At 42.2% G+C, this 14,523-nt stretch overlaps 2 protein-coding genes across 2 annotated transcripts in view; both read left to right on the forward strand.

The window, feature by feature from the left end:
• Window positions 1–7,815, forward strand: part of LOC136752602 (endothelial cell-selective adhesion molecule) — a 51,579-nt gene extending 43,764 nt beyond the window's left edge. Inside the window, exons 5-7 of the mRNA XM_066708086.1 lie at window positions 3,852–3,974; window positions 4,237–4,366; window positions 5,243–7,815. Of these exons, the coding sequence (XP_066564183.1) occupies window positions 3,852–3,974; window positions 4,237–4,366; window positions 5,243–5,702 (713 nt within the window). The 3' untranslated portion in view covers window positions 5,703–7,815. The remainder of the gene's footprint in view (window positions 1–3,851; window positions 3,975–4,236; window positions 4,367–5,242) is intronic.
• A 583-nt stretch (window positions 7,816–8,398) lies between these two features.
• On the forward strand, window positions 8,399–14,147 carry LOC136752611 (V-set and immunoglobulin domain-containing protein 2). The gene is made up of 7 exons (XM_066708097.1): window positions 8,399–8,815; window positions 10,557–10,720; window positions 10,870–11,074; window positions 11,460–11,624; window positions 12,532–12,651; window positions 13,397–13,535; window positions 13,776–14,147. Exons 1-7 carry the CDS (start codon window positions 8,764–8,766, stop codon window positions 13,909–13,911), a joined length of 981 nt encoding a protein of 326 aa, XP_066564194.1. The 5' UTR covers window positions 8,399–8,763; the 3' UTR covers window positions 13,912–14,147.
• The last annotated feature ends 376 nt before the right edge of the window (window positions 14,148–14,523 follow it).

Below are 14,523 nucleotides of genomic sequence, written 5' to 3' on the forward strand. Positions count from 1 at the left end.
TCGAAATTGGGATTACTGCTAACCAACAAACAAAAACAAGAAAAACATGAGTGGGCTGGAAAATGGTCTTACTTCTCAGTGGAGCTGAGCTGTAGAGAGGAAGCAGTGTGTCTCCTTTTGCCCTGTGAGAAGGGGTCAGTCTGCAGTGGGGTAGAGAGTATTCTGTGTCCAAAGGGCTGGGGGACTCTTTCTGTACTGTAGTGCCTGAACACTCTGTCTTTTTCATTTCTTTTAGATGTTATTTTTTGGCATTTGGCTTTCCTGCTTCCTGCTCTCTGTCTGTGTCTGTCGTCGTCTTCTCTCATGCTTTGTGTGTTTCTGTTGCTCTTCTCTCCTGTCTTGCTCACAGCATGGAGATCCTGTCCTCAGCCCCTGCTTATACTGGGGTTCATGGGTAAGGGACTAATGACCCCCACCCCAGCCCTCACTTGCTTTGAAACGTTCCCTGTTCTCTCACCCGCCTATAGCCCCATCTCACCACCACCCTCTACTACACTGTTGCTCTCCTTCACCTTGTGCAGTAGCTGTGCGAGGTAAACCCTTCTCAGCCAGCTCAGTGGATCTGTGTTTTGCGTGCAGAGATTCACTAAAAAGCGAACAAGCACCTGTTGTTTAATATCTGTTCACCATCAATTGGCCCAGGACAGAACGCCCTGTGTGGAAGAAAAAATGGTCTACCTGGTCTCCAGATTTCCTAAGCAAGTTTTTTCTCATTCCCCTCAGAAAACAAAGTTCATTATAATACTAGAAGAAACTTAGCCCATAGAAAATATTTCTGTATAGAGGAAAAAACTGTCAAGATATAGGTTTATATATAAATATAGAGTTAGGTCCATAAATATGTGGACAGTGACACAATTGTCATCGTTTTGGCTCTGTATGCCACCATAATGAAATTGAAAGGAAACAATCATGATGTTCTTTAAGTGTAGACTTTCATCTTTAATTTGAGGGTAGGTACATCCAAATTGGGTGAACGGTGTAGGAATTACACCCATTTTTATATGTGGTCCCCCCAATTTTAGGGGCTCAAAAGTAATTGGACAAACTAACATAATCATGAATTAAATTGTGAGTTTCAATACTTGGTTGCAAATCCTTTGCAGTCAATGACTGCCTGAAGTCTGGAGCCCATAAACATCACCAGATGCTGGGTTTCTTCCCTGGTGATGCTCTGCCAGGCCTGCACTGCAGCTGTCTTTAGTTCATGCTTGTTCTTGGGGCGTTTTGCCTTCAGTTTTGCCTTTGAAATCAAAACAAACTAATCAGAGAGAGCAAAAACATGAGGTGTGGCCAAATCAACTATTTGGTACATTCTTAAAAAGAAAGAGTGTTTGGAGCGGTGTACACACTGGTCTTCTAGAACGATGGGGTAAAGAATGGTGTTCTCTTTTCCACATTCTTAAGCATTTGTGTTAGACAAAAACTAAACCAACTGCCACAACACCCAACCTAATTTAAAGTGTGTCCTGAGGTGGGGGGGATGCCACTTACTGCATATTAAAAACTAAACACTGAAATGTTTCTCCTGAGACTTTCACAGCAATATCTGCAAAATGTGTGAATGTATTCACTGCACAATGTAAACCAAATATTCCAGATCAGAAATAGCAGTGTAAACACACCTATTGTGTCTTGTGGTCCCCTTTTGTCCACAGTTTTTAAACCTCAGAAGCATTAGTGCAAACGAAAGAAAGAAAGAAAGAACACAGCATCAAGTCTGCTGAAAACTTTCATGAGAGCAGTGGGTATCAATGAGGAATATATATATAATTCTCATTGATACCCATGGTCGGTGTTCTGACAAACTGAGCTACTTGTCAGAGCTAGCTACCTAACAGAAGTACACATGCGCAGTGAACATGCCCTTAAATCTGCTGGTAATAATTATGTGCAGTTAAAATGATTTTTGCTGTTTTATTTCATAGTGACTAATTTTCAATTAGGATAAGCTACCTTGGTTTTTAAGGGTTATAATACAGTATGAGTGTTGAAAAACAGAGGGTAGCCCATTCTGATAGGTCCCTTCTGTCCAACAGGATGAGTTACCTCGGTTTTTAAGGGTTAAAATACAATAATAGTGTTGAAAAACAGCTGGCAGCTCATTCTGTCAGGTCCTTTCTGTCTGACAGGATGAGCTTTCTAATGTTGTCATTTGGGGCAGCTCATTGCAAGCAGTAGCCAATTTTGTTCAGACTACCGGGCAGCTCATCCTGATAGGGAAGAACACCGGCTCCTGGCACAGGCGGATAAGGCCGTCGCCTAGGACGCCATCTGTTGTAGGGGCGCAGACTGGCGAAAAAATATATATATTTAAGTCGCTGACGCTCCACAGGCACACCCTCTCTCCCTTCTTCCTGACCTGCAATTTAATACAATTTATTGTCTCCACATATCACTCGTTCTTAACACAATAAGCGCTTTGTCTCTCCCTCAACCACAACAACACTGTGCAAGTGTATATCCTAGGAAACTGAACATACTGTAATTACATGTATAAATAGAGTATTAGAAAACTGAATTTAGAATATACCATCATTTACTTGTGTAAAATGACTATTCAAAATGCTGAACTTAACAGCACCAACTGCAGAATGACGTTCGGGGGGCTTCCACCCATGCGCTGCAATGTTGACGGCGTAAGTGTGGAATTACGTAAATTGCGAGGACGTAAATCGTGGGATGACTGAGCAGCCAGCATCGCAATGCCAGACAGTTCACACAAGTAATCACAGAGAAATACAATGAAAAGATCATCAATACTGTCAGGTGCCCAGGGGCGAAAAAATAAAGGAGGAAGAAGGGGAAAAAAATGTAAAAACAGGTAAATCATCATAACCATTTAGGCTAATTTAGCTAATCTAGGTTTGAAGAAATCTATGCGATTAGCAGCCAGCAGCCCTGTCTACTTTCTGATGCCTGTCGTGGCGGTGTTTCTCATGATTCCTTGCTATAACGTTGCAGAAATCGCATCTACTGCCTCCCTTTAGAATATTTGATTCTGTCAACTAAATACTGACAAGGAAGTTTCATGTCACAGTATTTTTGTTGAAATTCAATGATAAATCAATGGAAGAAATTGTTAATTGTCGATAACTTCCTCTATTGTGTGCTGAGTTTATGAATGTGTGTTCACGTTTATAACTATGTTGATGTATTGACAATTTAAATGACAAAAAATGATTTCCATTGCATTCTTTTTTAAAGTATATATTTACAATTCTGGCAATTCTGCCATATATATATATATATATATATATATATATATATATATATATATATATATATATAAAACACACATAGTACACACAGTGATAGCTAATAATTTAGGCATAATTTTTACTATCAGTGCTAGTGTGTGCTTGCCTATTTATTTATTTATTTTGTTAGTAATAAATAATTTTGTATTAGTATTGTTGTTGTTATTTATTATTCTTAATAGTAGTAGTATATGAAGCACAAAATCACTGTTTACTAGCAAAACACAGAGCAAATTGTTGTAAATATAAGGAATTGATGTAATATTTAGTTTTTTTTGCGGGGGGGTGCCATGTCCAAATCTCGGCTAGGGTGGCAAAAGTGCCAGAGCCAGCCCTGTTGATACCCACTGCTCTCGTGAAAGTTTTCAGTAGACTTGAAAACAGACTTTGTGGAAAAATAATCAAAGCAAATATTAAAGCAGTGCAGGTCCTAACAGAGCCCTAGACTGAAAGGATGTATGCAGGGTGGGAAAATTCCCTCTTTCTTCTACTTCGTTACTCTCCTTCTGTTTATTTTGAAGGGGTTAGAAGCTTGTGCATTTAGTCTTTACTTCCCCTTGTATCTCCCTTCATTCCTGTGTGTTGTTCCAGATGAGAAGACAGGCACCCTGCAGCTGAACAACCTCAGCAAGAACATGTCCGGGAAGTATGAGTGCAAGGCCAGCAACAGTGCTGGCGCCGAGACCTGCTTCATCCAGCTGGAGGTCTCGTCTCGTGAGTTTCCCTTTTCTGGGGTTTTTGCTCTCTGTATGACCTTCTCCTCCTCCTACTTTTTCTTCTCTCTCTTTCTACTTCTACTTCTCATTGTTCTTCTTTTTCTGCTCCTCTCTTCTTTGTGTTCTGCCACTTCTCCTGGCTTTGCAATGAAAATGAATCATAAATTAGCACACAATATGCAGCACAAGTAATGTAGCCCAGTGGATTGCTGTGCAGTGTTATTAACGTATTGGTGTCCTGCCATGTTTCTGTTATGCAGCAACAAAAGCGGGGGTGATTGCTGGAGCCACCGTGGGCTCGATCATTGGGTTCGTGGCCCTCATCCTGTTCCTGGTGTTTATCCTGAGGAGAAGACGAGACTCGGAGGACGAAATGGCAAACGACATCAAGTGAGTGAAAGTCTATGGCAGTGGTTTTCAGCCTTACTCCTGGAGTGTCCCTGTTTTTGCAGGACGAGCTCAGTTCTGAATTACTTCATTGTTAATCTTAACCGATAATTGCTTAATTGGACCTGTTTTTAATTACTGTCAGCGGCTAAAAATAATTGGAGATTGTCCAAGTGAGGATTTAATTAAGTCACTGAGAGCTCAGTGGGAATGAAACCCTACAGGACATGGGCATTCTCCAGAACCATGGCTGAACACCACAGATCTAAGGGGGAGACCATTGTTCATCATTTCTCTCAACCTCAGAAAGTCCCCTGTGCATTGTGCTAACAGGCTGTTGGCTAATGCAGCAAACATTGTTTGTCTGTTTAGTTTAGGATAGCAGTTTTCACCCAGGTGTCTAATAACCATTTGGGGGTACACAACATGATTAAAGCTTCATGCCTAGCACAGCACTTTACACACACTAGCAAATAAATCTGGAGCATTCTTTTACAGGATCTGTGTGTTCTCTTAGGATTTGTATTTATTTATTTGTCATCATTTATCAGAAGGCAAGTTAGAAACATCTGCTGTCTCTGAAGATTAAAGAGAGTTCAACAGAGAGCATGTAACTCAAAGCTAAAAGCATTGCCAAGGAAAAATTTTATATTAACCCCCCGCTGGAAACGCTGAACCACTATAGAATAATATATCTGTTCCTTAATGACCATTTTATGTTCAAAATCTCCATTGTGAGAGAATAAACTGTCAAGTAGTGATGCATTTGTGTGCTGAGTGTGTGTGTATGTGTATGTGTGCCGCGTGTGCATGTGTGTGTCGGTCTGTGTGAATTCACCTGTGTTGACTGACTCCACTGATCTGGGCCATCCGTTTTAGGGAAGATGCTCAGGCACCCAAACGCGTCTCGTGGGCGAAAAGCGGCACAGGCTCGGATATCGTCTCCAAAAACGGCACCCTGTCCTCCATCACCACCAACCTTCCCCCGCGGGACCCGCACCTCAACCACTACCCCAACAAAGCAGCCTCCGACACTGCCTCCATCGGCACGGCCGCAGGCAGCACGCTGGGCTACAGGCCAGGCCAGCTGCTGCCCCGGATGAACGAGCCACCTTCCTTGCAGGGACTGCCCGGCTACAACAGCAGCCAGACCCTCCCCAGGGTGCCGCCCGTGCCCGCCTCCACCAATGGTGGCTCTGTGCACAGGACGGAGGGAGCCCAGCCCCAGGCCCCCAGGCCGCCCCTCATCCTCACAGGCATGACCACCTCCAACCTGCTGCGTATGGGCGGCGTCCCCATCATGGTGCCGGCACAGAACCAAGCCGGGTCCCTGGTGTAGCTGCAGCTGAGCAGCCTGGACACAAACACAGACCCCCGTGCACTTCTGGAGAGGTTAAAGATTTTGGAAAGATTTTCTGCTTTTGTATTATTATTATTATTTTCTTTTTGTACTGAACCAGATGGAAAAGATTCTGAAAAGGAGACTGCAAAACCCTCATGAAAGTGATCGAATGAGGGGAAAAAAGGTTTTCAATCTGTAAAAATGCAATTTGCACTTAACATCAAGAAGGATGGCTATGCTTTGCAATGATGTCATTTACTTGTGAGAATTTAAGTTTTTTTTTTTTCCTTTTTTTATATACACTATATATACATATATATATAAATCTAAACATATTCAAATTTATAAATACTTATTTAATACTGCACGGCAGTATTTTTTTATTTTATGAAACTGTCCCCCACGTTTGGTCTTGACGTTTTCTGGGGTGATTTCAGTGCTGTTTGAAAACTCCACAGCTCAGTCTCTTGTCACGGCTGGAGCTCACTGCCTTCCCCTGCGGCCCTGCGGCTCAAACAGGGCTGCGCTCTGAGTTTTAAACATGACGCTGAAGCATGTGATACTGACTTGGGTCCATTCACAGTGTTGTGCTTTGTGTTCAATTTGAGTGTTCATTACGCAGAGTGTGTGTGTTAAAAAAAATTAAACAAATCTTTATAGTTTAAATGACACCCAGTGAAGAGACTTCTGAATGCAATATCAGGGTGGTGTTATCCAGTATGCTTGTGTTGAAAATAATAAGTCCACTCCAACTGTTTACCAGGACAATACAGGGAATGATTGAATACATAATGCAAGTTGTCTCTGGAATTGTGACATGAAACTGGCTCCATTCTCTTGTGCAAATCTCCTTTTTAAGTGCATGAGTCAGTTATCGGAGGAGGAGGAATAGCTGGGTGCTCTTGTCATGTGGAATTTCTCCTTACAGCCACCTGAAGCACTGCCCAGATTGGAACTGCAGTCTTCAGCCACTGTTCATTCTCAAAGAGACAGCAGGGCTTTTCCACTTGAGAGCCATTCTCTCTCAAGAGAGGAAGAGAGAGAAAGAGGTGAGAATTGCAGGGTCCAAACTGAAGTTCCTGTGCACCTTTCCCTCACCTCACCTCTGAGTATACATTACTGAGATTCATTCAGTCCGGTTCCCAAAAATACCGATGCCTGTGTCTGGCATACAGTGGCGCTGCATTTCAAACTGTTCTGAGCATAAAACAAAACCCAAATGCTATTATACTACCCATACCACTATAGTGCTTCCTCCCTGTATTCTTCCAGATAAAAGGAATGGATTGACATACCATGTGTTCTTTTACGGAGGACAGCGGTCCAAGCTTCCAGTTTGGAGCCATGCAAAAAAATCTTTATTTTCCTGTTATGCCTTTAACGCATCTTGGCCAAGTTTTAAACTGCGCAAAAGTTGAAATGCAGTTCCCATATTGTTACCTCTGTGGTACGACACCTGTGTTTCTCCTGTCATTAATGTTAGAGATGTGGATTGCATATGTTAACAGTATTAGGTAGGTTCAGACATTGTCCCACAGCGTCGGGATATGAAATGGCTAACTTCAAAACCTCCAACTAGATCCAGGTCACAGTTTCTGTTATTTTGACGCTGATAAAGTGACAACGCAGGACTGACGATTGAAAGATTGTTATGCCAAGACTGGATACAAACCAAAGATATTTTGTTTTAATATGTAATCAATCTGTCAAGAAATATGGTATTATTGTTCTGGACAAGTATACAAATTCACATCACTTATGTGTCATATATCACATGTTAGTTTGAGACCTGTTTGCAGGTAGACCTGTTCGGTGTGTAAAAGTATTGCAAGTGAACAGCAGTGCCCTGGTAGCTGTCGATCTTCTGACGGCCTGACTGAGATGTTGGAAGTGGAATCGCAGACCTGTTATACACTCCCAAGCATTGTTTTTTGTTTTTTTTGTTTTTGTATTTGTATAATGATCATAATGCTGTACATAAGCAATATTTGCAGACATGCTCAGTTTGTTTATATGATGTGGGTATTAAGGACTTTTATGTATATGGAAATGACAAGCTCCAGTTATACTTTGTAACAATATTTTTAATAAAAGGAGACTGTTTCGGAAATGTGGCCTTAATAATGTCTGTTGAAGAATATCAGAGCGATGTGTTTGTGTTCTTGGTGTGTCAATGCTCTTTACTGTTTCTCAACCTTTTTTTTCCTTTTCTTTTCCCCTTGTGTGTTGATAAAAGAAACAACTTGCACAGTCTTAGCTTAGTGCTACTTTTATTTCTCATAAATATAGCCTTTCTGTGAAACTTTTTTTCTTGTTCACATTTAGATGAGTCTTCAACCAGAAGCACTAAATCAGTGTTCATCCACAATGGGACTGATAATATACATATATACATACATACATACATACATACAAATATACATTTTTATTTCCCCCTTTTTCACTGATCCCTCCCAGCTAGCCTATAAATCTAAATACAATAGCTGCACACTGATTGCCTTTTTAAAGAATCACTTAGCACTGGACTCGAGCTGGCGATGCCAATAGTGCGCAGCAGTACTCGGAGTGGAGAGATAGGGAGGCTCGGGGGTTGTTGAGGTTAGGCACTAATGCAGGTTGGAGTGGGGAGAGGTGTTAAAATCAGGCTTGGGTAGTGGCTATATATATATATATATATATATATATATATATATATATATATATATATATATACTTAAATAAAACAAAAAGATATAAAGAACAACTGTGTAATATGTGGCTTTGTTTGTCATAGTCATTCGCTTTCTCTGGAAAAGTGCCCAGTGATCTATGTGAGGAGAGGTGTGGATAAGGGCCATCCCTGTGAGAACTGCTGGCCTACGCACTGCTCTGGAGTTTTCCTCTCCTGGCTTCTCTGTCAGGTATCGGGCTTACCGCCTGCATTGTCTCATTCAAAAGAGCAGGGCAGCCGTAGCCATTTGCTTGTTTAACGAAGGCGAGACTTTCAGGTTAAGTTTATCTTGATCTGCTGGGAGAAACAGAAAGAGGGGAAATACAGGGAAGCCGACTCACACAGAGAATGGCACCTTCTCTCAACGTACCGATTGTGTTGGTAACCACTTTATATTTTGGTAAGTCGTTTTTTATGTTTTATTTGTAATGTTGATGTTTTAATATTCTTTGGTCTGGATCTGCATTTTATTTTCTTGTTTTTTCACAAGATTACCCGTGAGGGTATGAACTCAGCTTAGAAAAAACAACACCAAGAACAACATCACTTGAGAAGCATCAAATAAAAAAATATATAATAATAAATAAAAATGGCAGCTTCTGTATAATTATACTGAGCATTTACTTGTATTCCTTCTTCATAAATAAACTCTGTAGTTTTTGTTGCACAGTATTTGGAGATGCCAAAAGTGAAGCAAATGTTATTGGCTCTGCAATAAACCACTGAGAAATAAAGGCACCCTGACGAATATATGAATATTATTCTTCAATTCACTCATGTCGTATTAAAGGAGTGAAAGAGGGCCATACAGATTTGATTTGTAAAAAGGTTTTGCGTTTCAAATTAAATGTAAAATACATTCTTACACATTGTCTGAAGCGTTTAATGTATCCCTCTAAAATGGCCGCCCTTTTGTGGTTGACACAGTCACCAGTGTGTTTCTGGCTTCACTATGTACCTTTGATAATGGCATGCCAGACTCTGAGAACTGTGACCAACAATTGTGGATTGGGATAAATCCAACGGATTTAATGGGGAAAAAATCTTCTACTGACCAGAAGTTATTGCTTTATCCATTCAGTCGTGTCCGACTCTTAGTGATCCGATGGATAAAGTTCCTCCAATGGTCTCGGTCATTGATGGCATTCTTTAGGTCTTGAAAATTCATGTTCGTATAGTTTTTGACAGCATCCAACTACCTTGATCTTGGTCTTCCTCTTTTCCATTTTCCTTCCATCATTCCAAGCATGGTGTTTTTTCCAGGGAGTCCTCTCTCCTCAATTATGTGTCCGAAATATGCAAGCTTCAATTTGATCATAAATGATTCCAGTGATCGTTTTGGCTTGATGTGGTCTTGAATTGATTGATTTGTTCTTCTGGCAATCCAGGTAATGTGCAAAAGCCGTCGCTAACATCAGAGTTTGAAGGAGTCAATCTTTCAATTATCATTTTTCTTGATTGTCTAACTTTCCCATCCATACATCGCTACAGGAAAGACCATTGCCTTGATGATTCGTATTTTTGTTGTCAAAGAGGTGTCCTTGGACTGCATCAACTTGTCCAGGTTCATCATTGCTTTTCTTCCCAGAAGTTGTACCCTCTGTTAAAAACAAGCTGACGCATTTAGCTGAATGGAAACACTTTTGAAGTGGCAGGGGGTAGTTCACAGGCACGGTTGATTGAAGAGTTCTAGGATTTTTTATTCTTATTATTTAGCAACTGATAATAAAATTATAATATCTGAGATCAATTTCACATCAGGTGTTATTATATTTGCTAAGGAGTACTTAATGCCATGTCATAATAGACTGTAAGTTTTTTTTTTTTTTACTTCAATCATATTATAAATAAATGGGCTATATCTATTTTTGATTCAATTAGCGAAAGCTATCCCATTTACTCCCACTGTTTATTTGTCTTTCAGATCAACAGCTGTCATTAGTTTGACGAATACTAAATCAAAACTTTTACCCAACTGCCACTTACAACAAGTGTTGGGTGGGTGGGAGTTTTGATTTGGTCTCGGTGTTTGGCCTTCATGAAGAATTCACTTGTTCTTCTCCTTAACTGCTGGGCATTACTATTTATTATTTTTTCATTTCTTAGTTTGTTTTTTGTTGTTTTGTCTTTCCCCCACAAAGGATCAGTCTTCGCACGGCAGGCGGTTACAGTCTCCAATCCAATTTTCGCCACCATGGGCACATCTCAGAACCTCCCCTGCCAGTACAGCACCACACCCTTGCAGGGCTTCACTCTGGAGTGGAGCTTCATTGCCCCCGGCACTCAGGCGATCAATTCTAAGAGGGTGAGACTCGGAGTGGGACTGGCAGTGGGCAGCGTGGGGGGGGCAGTCTCTAGGAAAGTGAGTGCTCTGTGCTCAGTGGGCATTTATGGTGGGCATGTTCCATCCTGGAATGCCAGTTTACCCACTCTTCCACTTCCTCTTTCTTGCAGGTCTTGTATTATGATGGGAAGGTCTACTGGGTGACTTCCTGGGACGGGAGGATGGAGCTCCTGCAGAACCCGCCTGACAGAGGGGACGCCTCCATCCGCATCCTGGACGTGCAGCCCTCTGACACTGGGCTGTACATCTGTGAGGTCACAAACCCCAAAGACTGGTCCGGGAGCGGACAGGGACTTATCAACTTCACGGTCTTGAGTATGTGGATGTCACTTCTCTCTGTCTCTCCCTCTCCCTCTCTGACTCTCCCACACATGTGCAGATGTACTGTCTCTTCAGCCCATTCTGTTTGTGGTACTTGCTGCTCATTACAGCCACACACATGCCCCTAAGCACACATCTTACAGTACTACAGATTTCCACAAGTCGGTTTCTTACAGCGGACAAACAGAGGAATAGACCAGTCACTAATGTCATCCCTCAGAGTAACTAGTGATTTAGCAGTTGTGTAAAAATGATGGGAATGGGTGAATTGTTTCACAGTGCTGGGGATTTGAATTGATCCTGGCTCTGGAAATTCCTGTTGCAGCGAGACATGCTGCAGTCTGTGATGCCCAGACCTACTTGTTATGTTGGTTTTCAGTGCCGCCCTCCACCCCGGTGTGCAAGATGAACGGACAGCCCTATCAAGGGAACGACGTCACTCTGAGCTGCCACTCCTCACAGGGGCTTCCCCAGCCCATCTATAGCTGGACCCGAGAGAAGACCCCCAACCAGGCCCCCTTGCCAGCCGCTAATGTGGTAGAAGGTGAGCCAACTGAAGACACACACAACAGCCTACTGCTACAGTGCCCCGATGCCAATCATGTCTAAAGCCAAAGCTTTACTCCCAAGAAAATAAGCTTTTTTGCAAGTCAGTTTTGTTTGTTTACTCATTCAAATTACTGGCAATGCATATTTAGATACAAAGCTGGATAAAACACTTTCTACAAAACTTTGTGATCGTTCAATTGTGGAAATTGAAGATGAGCAGGAAATATTACAGCATTTAATTATTACAGAAAGATCTAGCCAGCTTCTGAAACTCCTCTACTGAAACCTAATGCTGGTTTTCTTTATTATCACTAGAAGTTGCTTTGTGTTGTGTGACACAATTTGTATAAAATAACTATACTGAACTTCATTGGCAGGGCAATGAGTTACTTAATGCTAGGCATTCATTATTTTTAATTATTTCAATTAAGTTGACCTTCAAATAGACTTCCAAAGCTGGAGTCCTCAGTGAGTGAAGGTGCTCTCGGCAGGATTTGCCTCAGCAGGAAATAGGAAGGGCATTTCTCAGAATGGCAACTGAGTAAACAGGGCTCAACTCTCTGATAAGCAGGCCAGCTCTCATGGTTCCCTGCAGCGCTATATTTGGCTTGTGTACTTGGTGCAAGGCAAAACATGACTCTGTCAACACATGACTTCTCCAGTTTTGTTTTGTCACCTGTGCGCTGAAACTGACATCAAAAATTAGATTTGCTACACCTCATTGCAGTCACTCAGCAGTAATTGTCAGATGTTGCTGCGGTTTGATGAAAAAAATATCTTAAATGTTAAAAATAAATAGCACAAGAAAGGGCCAAGAATTGTGTTAGAGCACTGTGCAGTTCCCAGTTCTCTGTACCGTTTGAACGCTGTGCAGCTCAGGGTGTCTTGTGCTCCATCCACAGACCAGAGGGCTGGCACTCTGCTCTTGAGGAACCTGTCCTCTCCCTTCTCAGGCAGGTATGTCTGCCAGGCCTCCAACGAGCTGGGAACCGTGTCCTGCAGGGTCAACGTCAGTGTCTCCTGTAAGTGCCCCTGTTCCAACCCGCATACTGTCACTCTCTCCAAGCTGGGGGACTGAAACCCTAGTGCAGTGGTTCCCAAACTGTAGGGCACAGATAAAGAGCTGAGTGGGGAAAAACTCAAGAGTAGACAAGAAATCCACAAGGGTATCCGACAACCTTTCATTACCGGCCCTGCTGAAATTGCATTGATAATTGATTATTTCTTAATTGACATATCTTTGTGAATCTACATTGGATTACTGTATATCCAGGAATGGCCAATCAAAATGTAGATTAGTTATGTAGCAACCGGTGTGGGTGGGGGGGCAGGGGGTGCGAGCTGTGATCCGAATGTATAAAGGGGGCGCCACCCAAAAAGGAACCGCTGCCCTAGAGAGTGACAGCCCCTGAGTTTAACCAGATAAACACCAATGAGCAGAGGCCTGGGAAGCCTGTTAACTTGTGCAAACTATGCAAATAGTGATGAAATTCGGAGCTCAGCTAGAACCCTGTCATGAGTGTGTGAGGAGAATGTGGATGTGAGCTTTAGCATTAAAGTACAAATGGTCCTTTTAACTGAGTACTTCAAGTCATAGAAACTGTGTGGCTAGGTAAGTGAACCTGCAGTTTCTTTACTCTTCTTGAATGGTATGAAACTGGATGTGCGGTGGGGCTCTGGGCAGGTATGTGTGTGGTGGTGGCAGGTGTGTAGGCGTCCATTGCGATCCAGGCAGTCCTGCACAGCTGCACCCTGCTGTCATTCCAGACACCAGCACAGCAGGTGTGATTGCGGGCGCGATCATGGGCACTTTCCTCATCCTCCTCGTCCTCGGAGGGCTGGCTGGGTTCCTCTTCTGGCAGTGGAAGACAAAAAATAAGAAGGTGCACACAGGGAACGAAATCAGGTCGGTCTTCCTTTAAGCTTTATTTATGAATGTATTTTTTTATTTAGCACCTCCTCTCTATCAACTGTGGCGTTGCCTGAAAATCTGTGCTACCTTGAGCCACGCCCTGAAATGCAGGGAGACTGCAGGGGAGAAATTCAAGCAGTGGAGCAAGTGTTTCCACCATGAAATCCACCCCTGACAAAAACAGTGCAGAAGTGTTCCATGTCCCTGCTAATGCAAGCTTGTGTTCTCGCATAGGGTGGATGACGTGGCTCCTGGTTATCACACGCCCAGACAGGGAGGCTCAGAGACGGGCTCTCACCTGCTCAAACACTCCATGGAGAGACAGGAGACGTCCAGTCTTGCCAGTTCGAGGTTCAACGTAGTCGTGTGACACAGCCGGCCCTGCTGCTCCAGCTCAATCAAGCGTCTCCTGTATATAATCATGGAATATCGTGATCCAGTTCTCGCCGGCTGAACGTCACTTCAGCATAATGAGGTGGCCGCAGTCCCTGTAGATTTCACAGTAATGCACCAGGGTATTAGGGCTTTATTCTTCTGTGAAATGTTTTAAATTTTCATCTTGATTATTTTGTACTTTTATTCAATTTTGATAATAAAAAATAATTATAAAACAGTATTACTATTTTTTTTTACTGTGTTTAACTTTTAAGTGTATTATTGCCTATATTGCTCCTATAAAATAGGGTCAGCAGGAAAATTTACATTGTACATTGGGATCCATTTTTAAAGAGTCTCTCCATAAATTGCTCAGCTTTGGAGACGGAGAAGACAATTATACAGAAACATGTTCGCTTCCTGTCATGGTTATTTCTCTGCCTCTGATTTACAATTCCATGCATGCTGTTAATTTGCTGTGCTGATTTCCCCAATGCCTTATCAGTAATGAGGTTATTGACATGCAAATATATGTTTATTTTATGCCTAGAAAAGTACAAAATGCAAATGCAGCTGCGTGGTTTGTGTGTTGTTATGGCTGTTCTCA

The sequence above is a fragment of the Amia ocellicauda genome, chromosome 1 (genome assembly GCF_036373705.1).
Source record: "Amia ocellicauda isolate fAmiCal2 chromosome 1, fAmiCal2.hap1, whole genome shotgun sequence".
In the NCBI taxonomy this organism is placed as follows: Eukaryota; Metazoa; Chordata; class Actinopteri; order Amiiformes; family Amiidae; genus Amia; species Amia ocellicauda.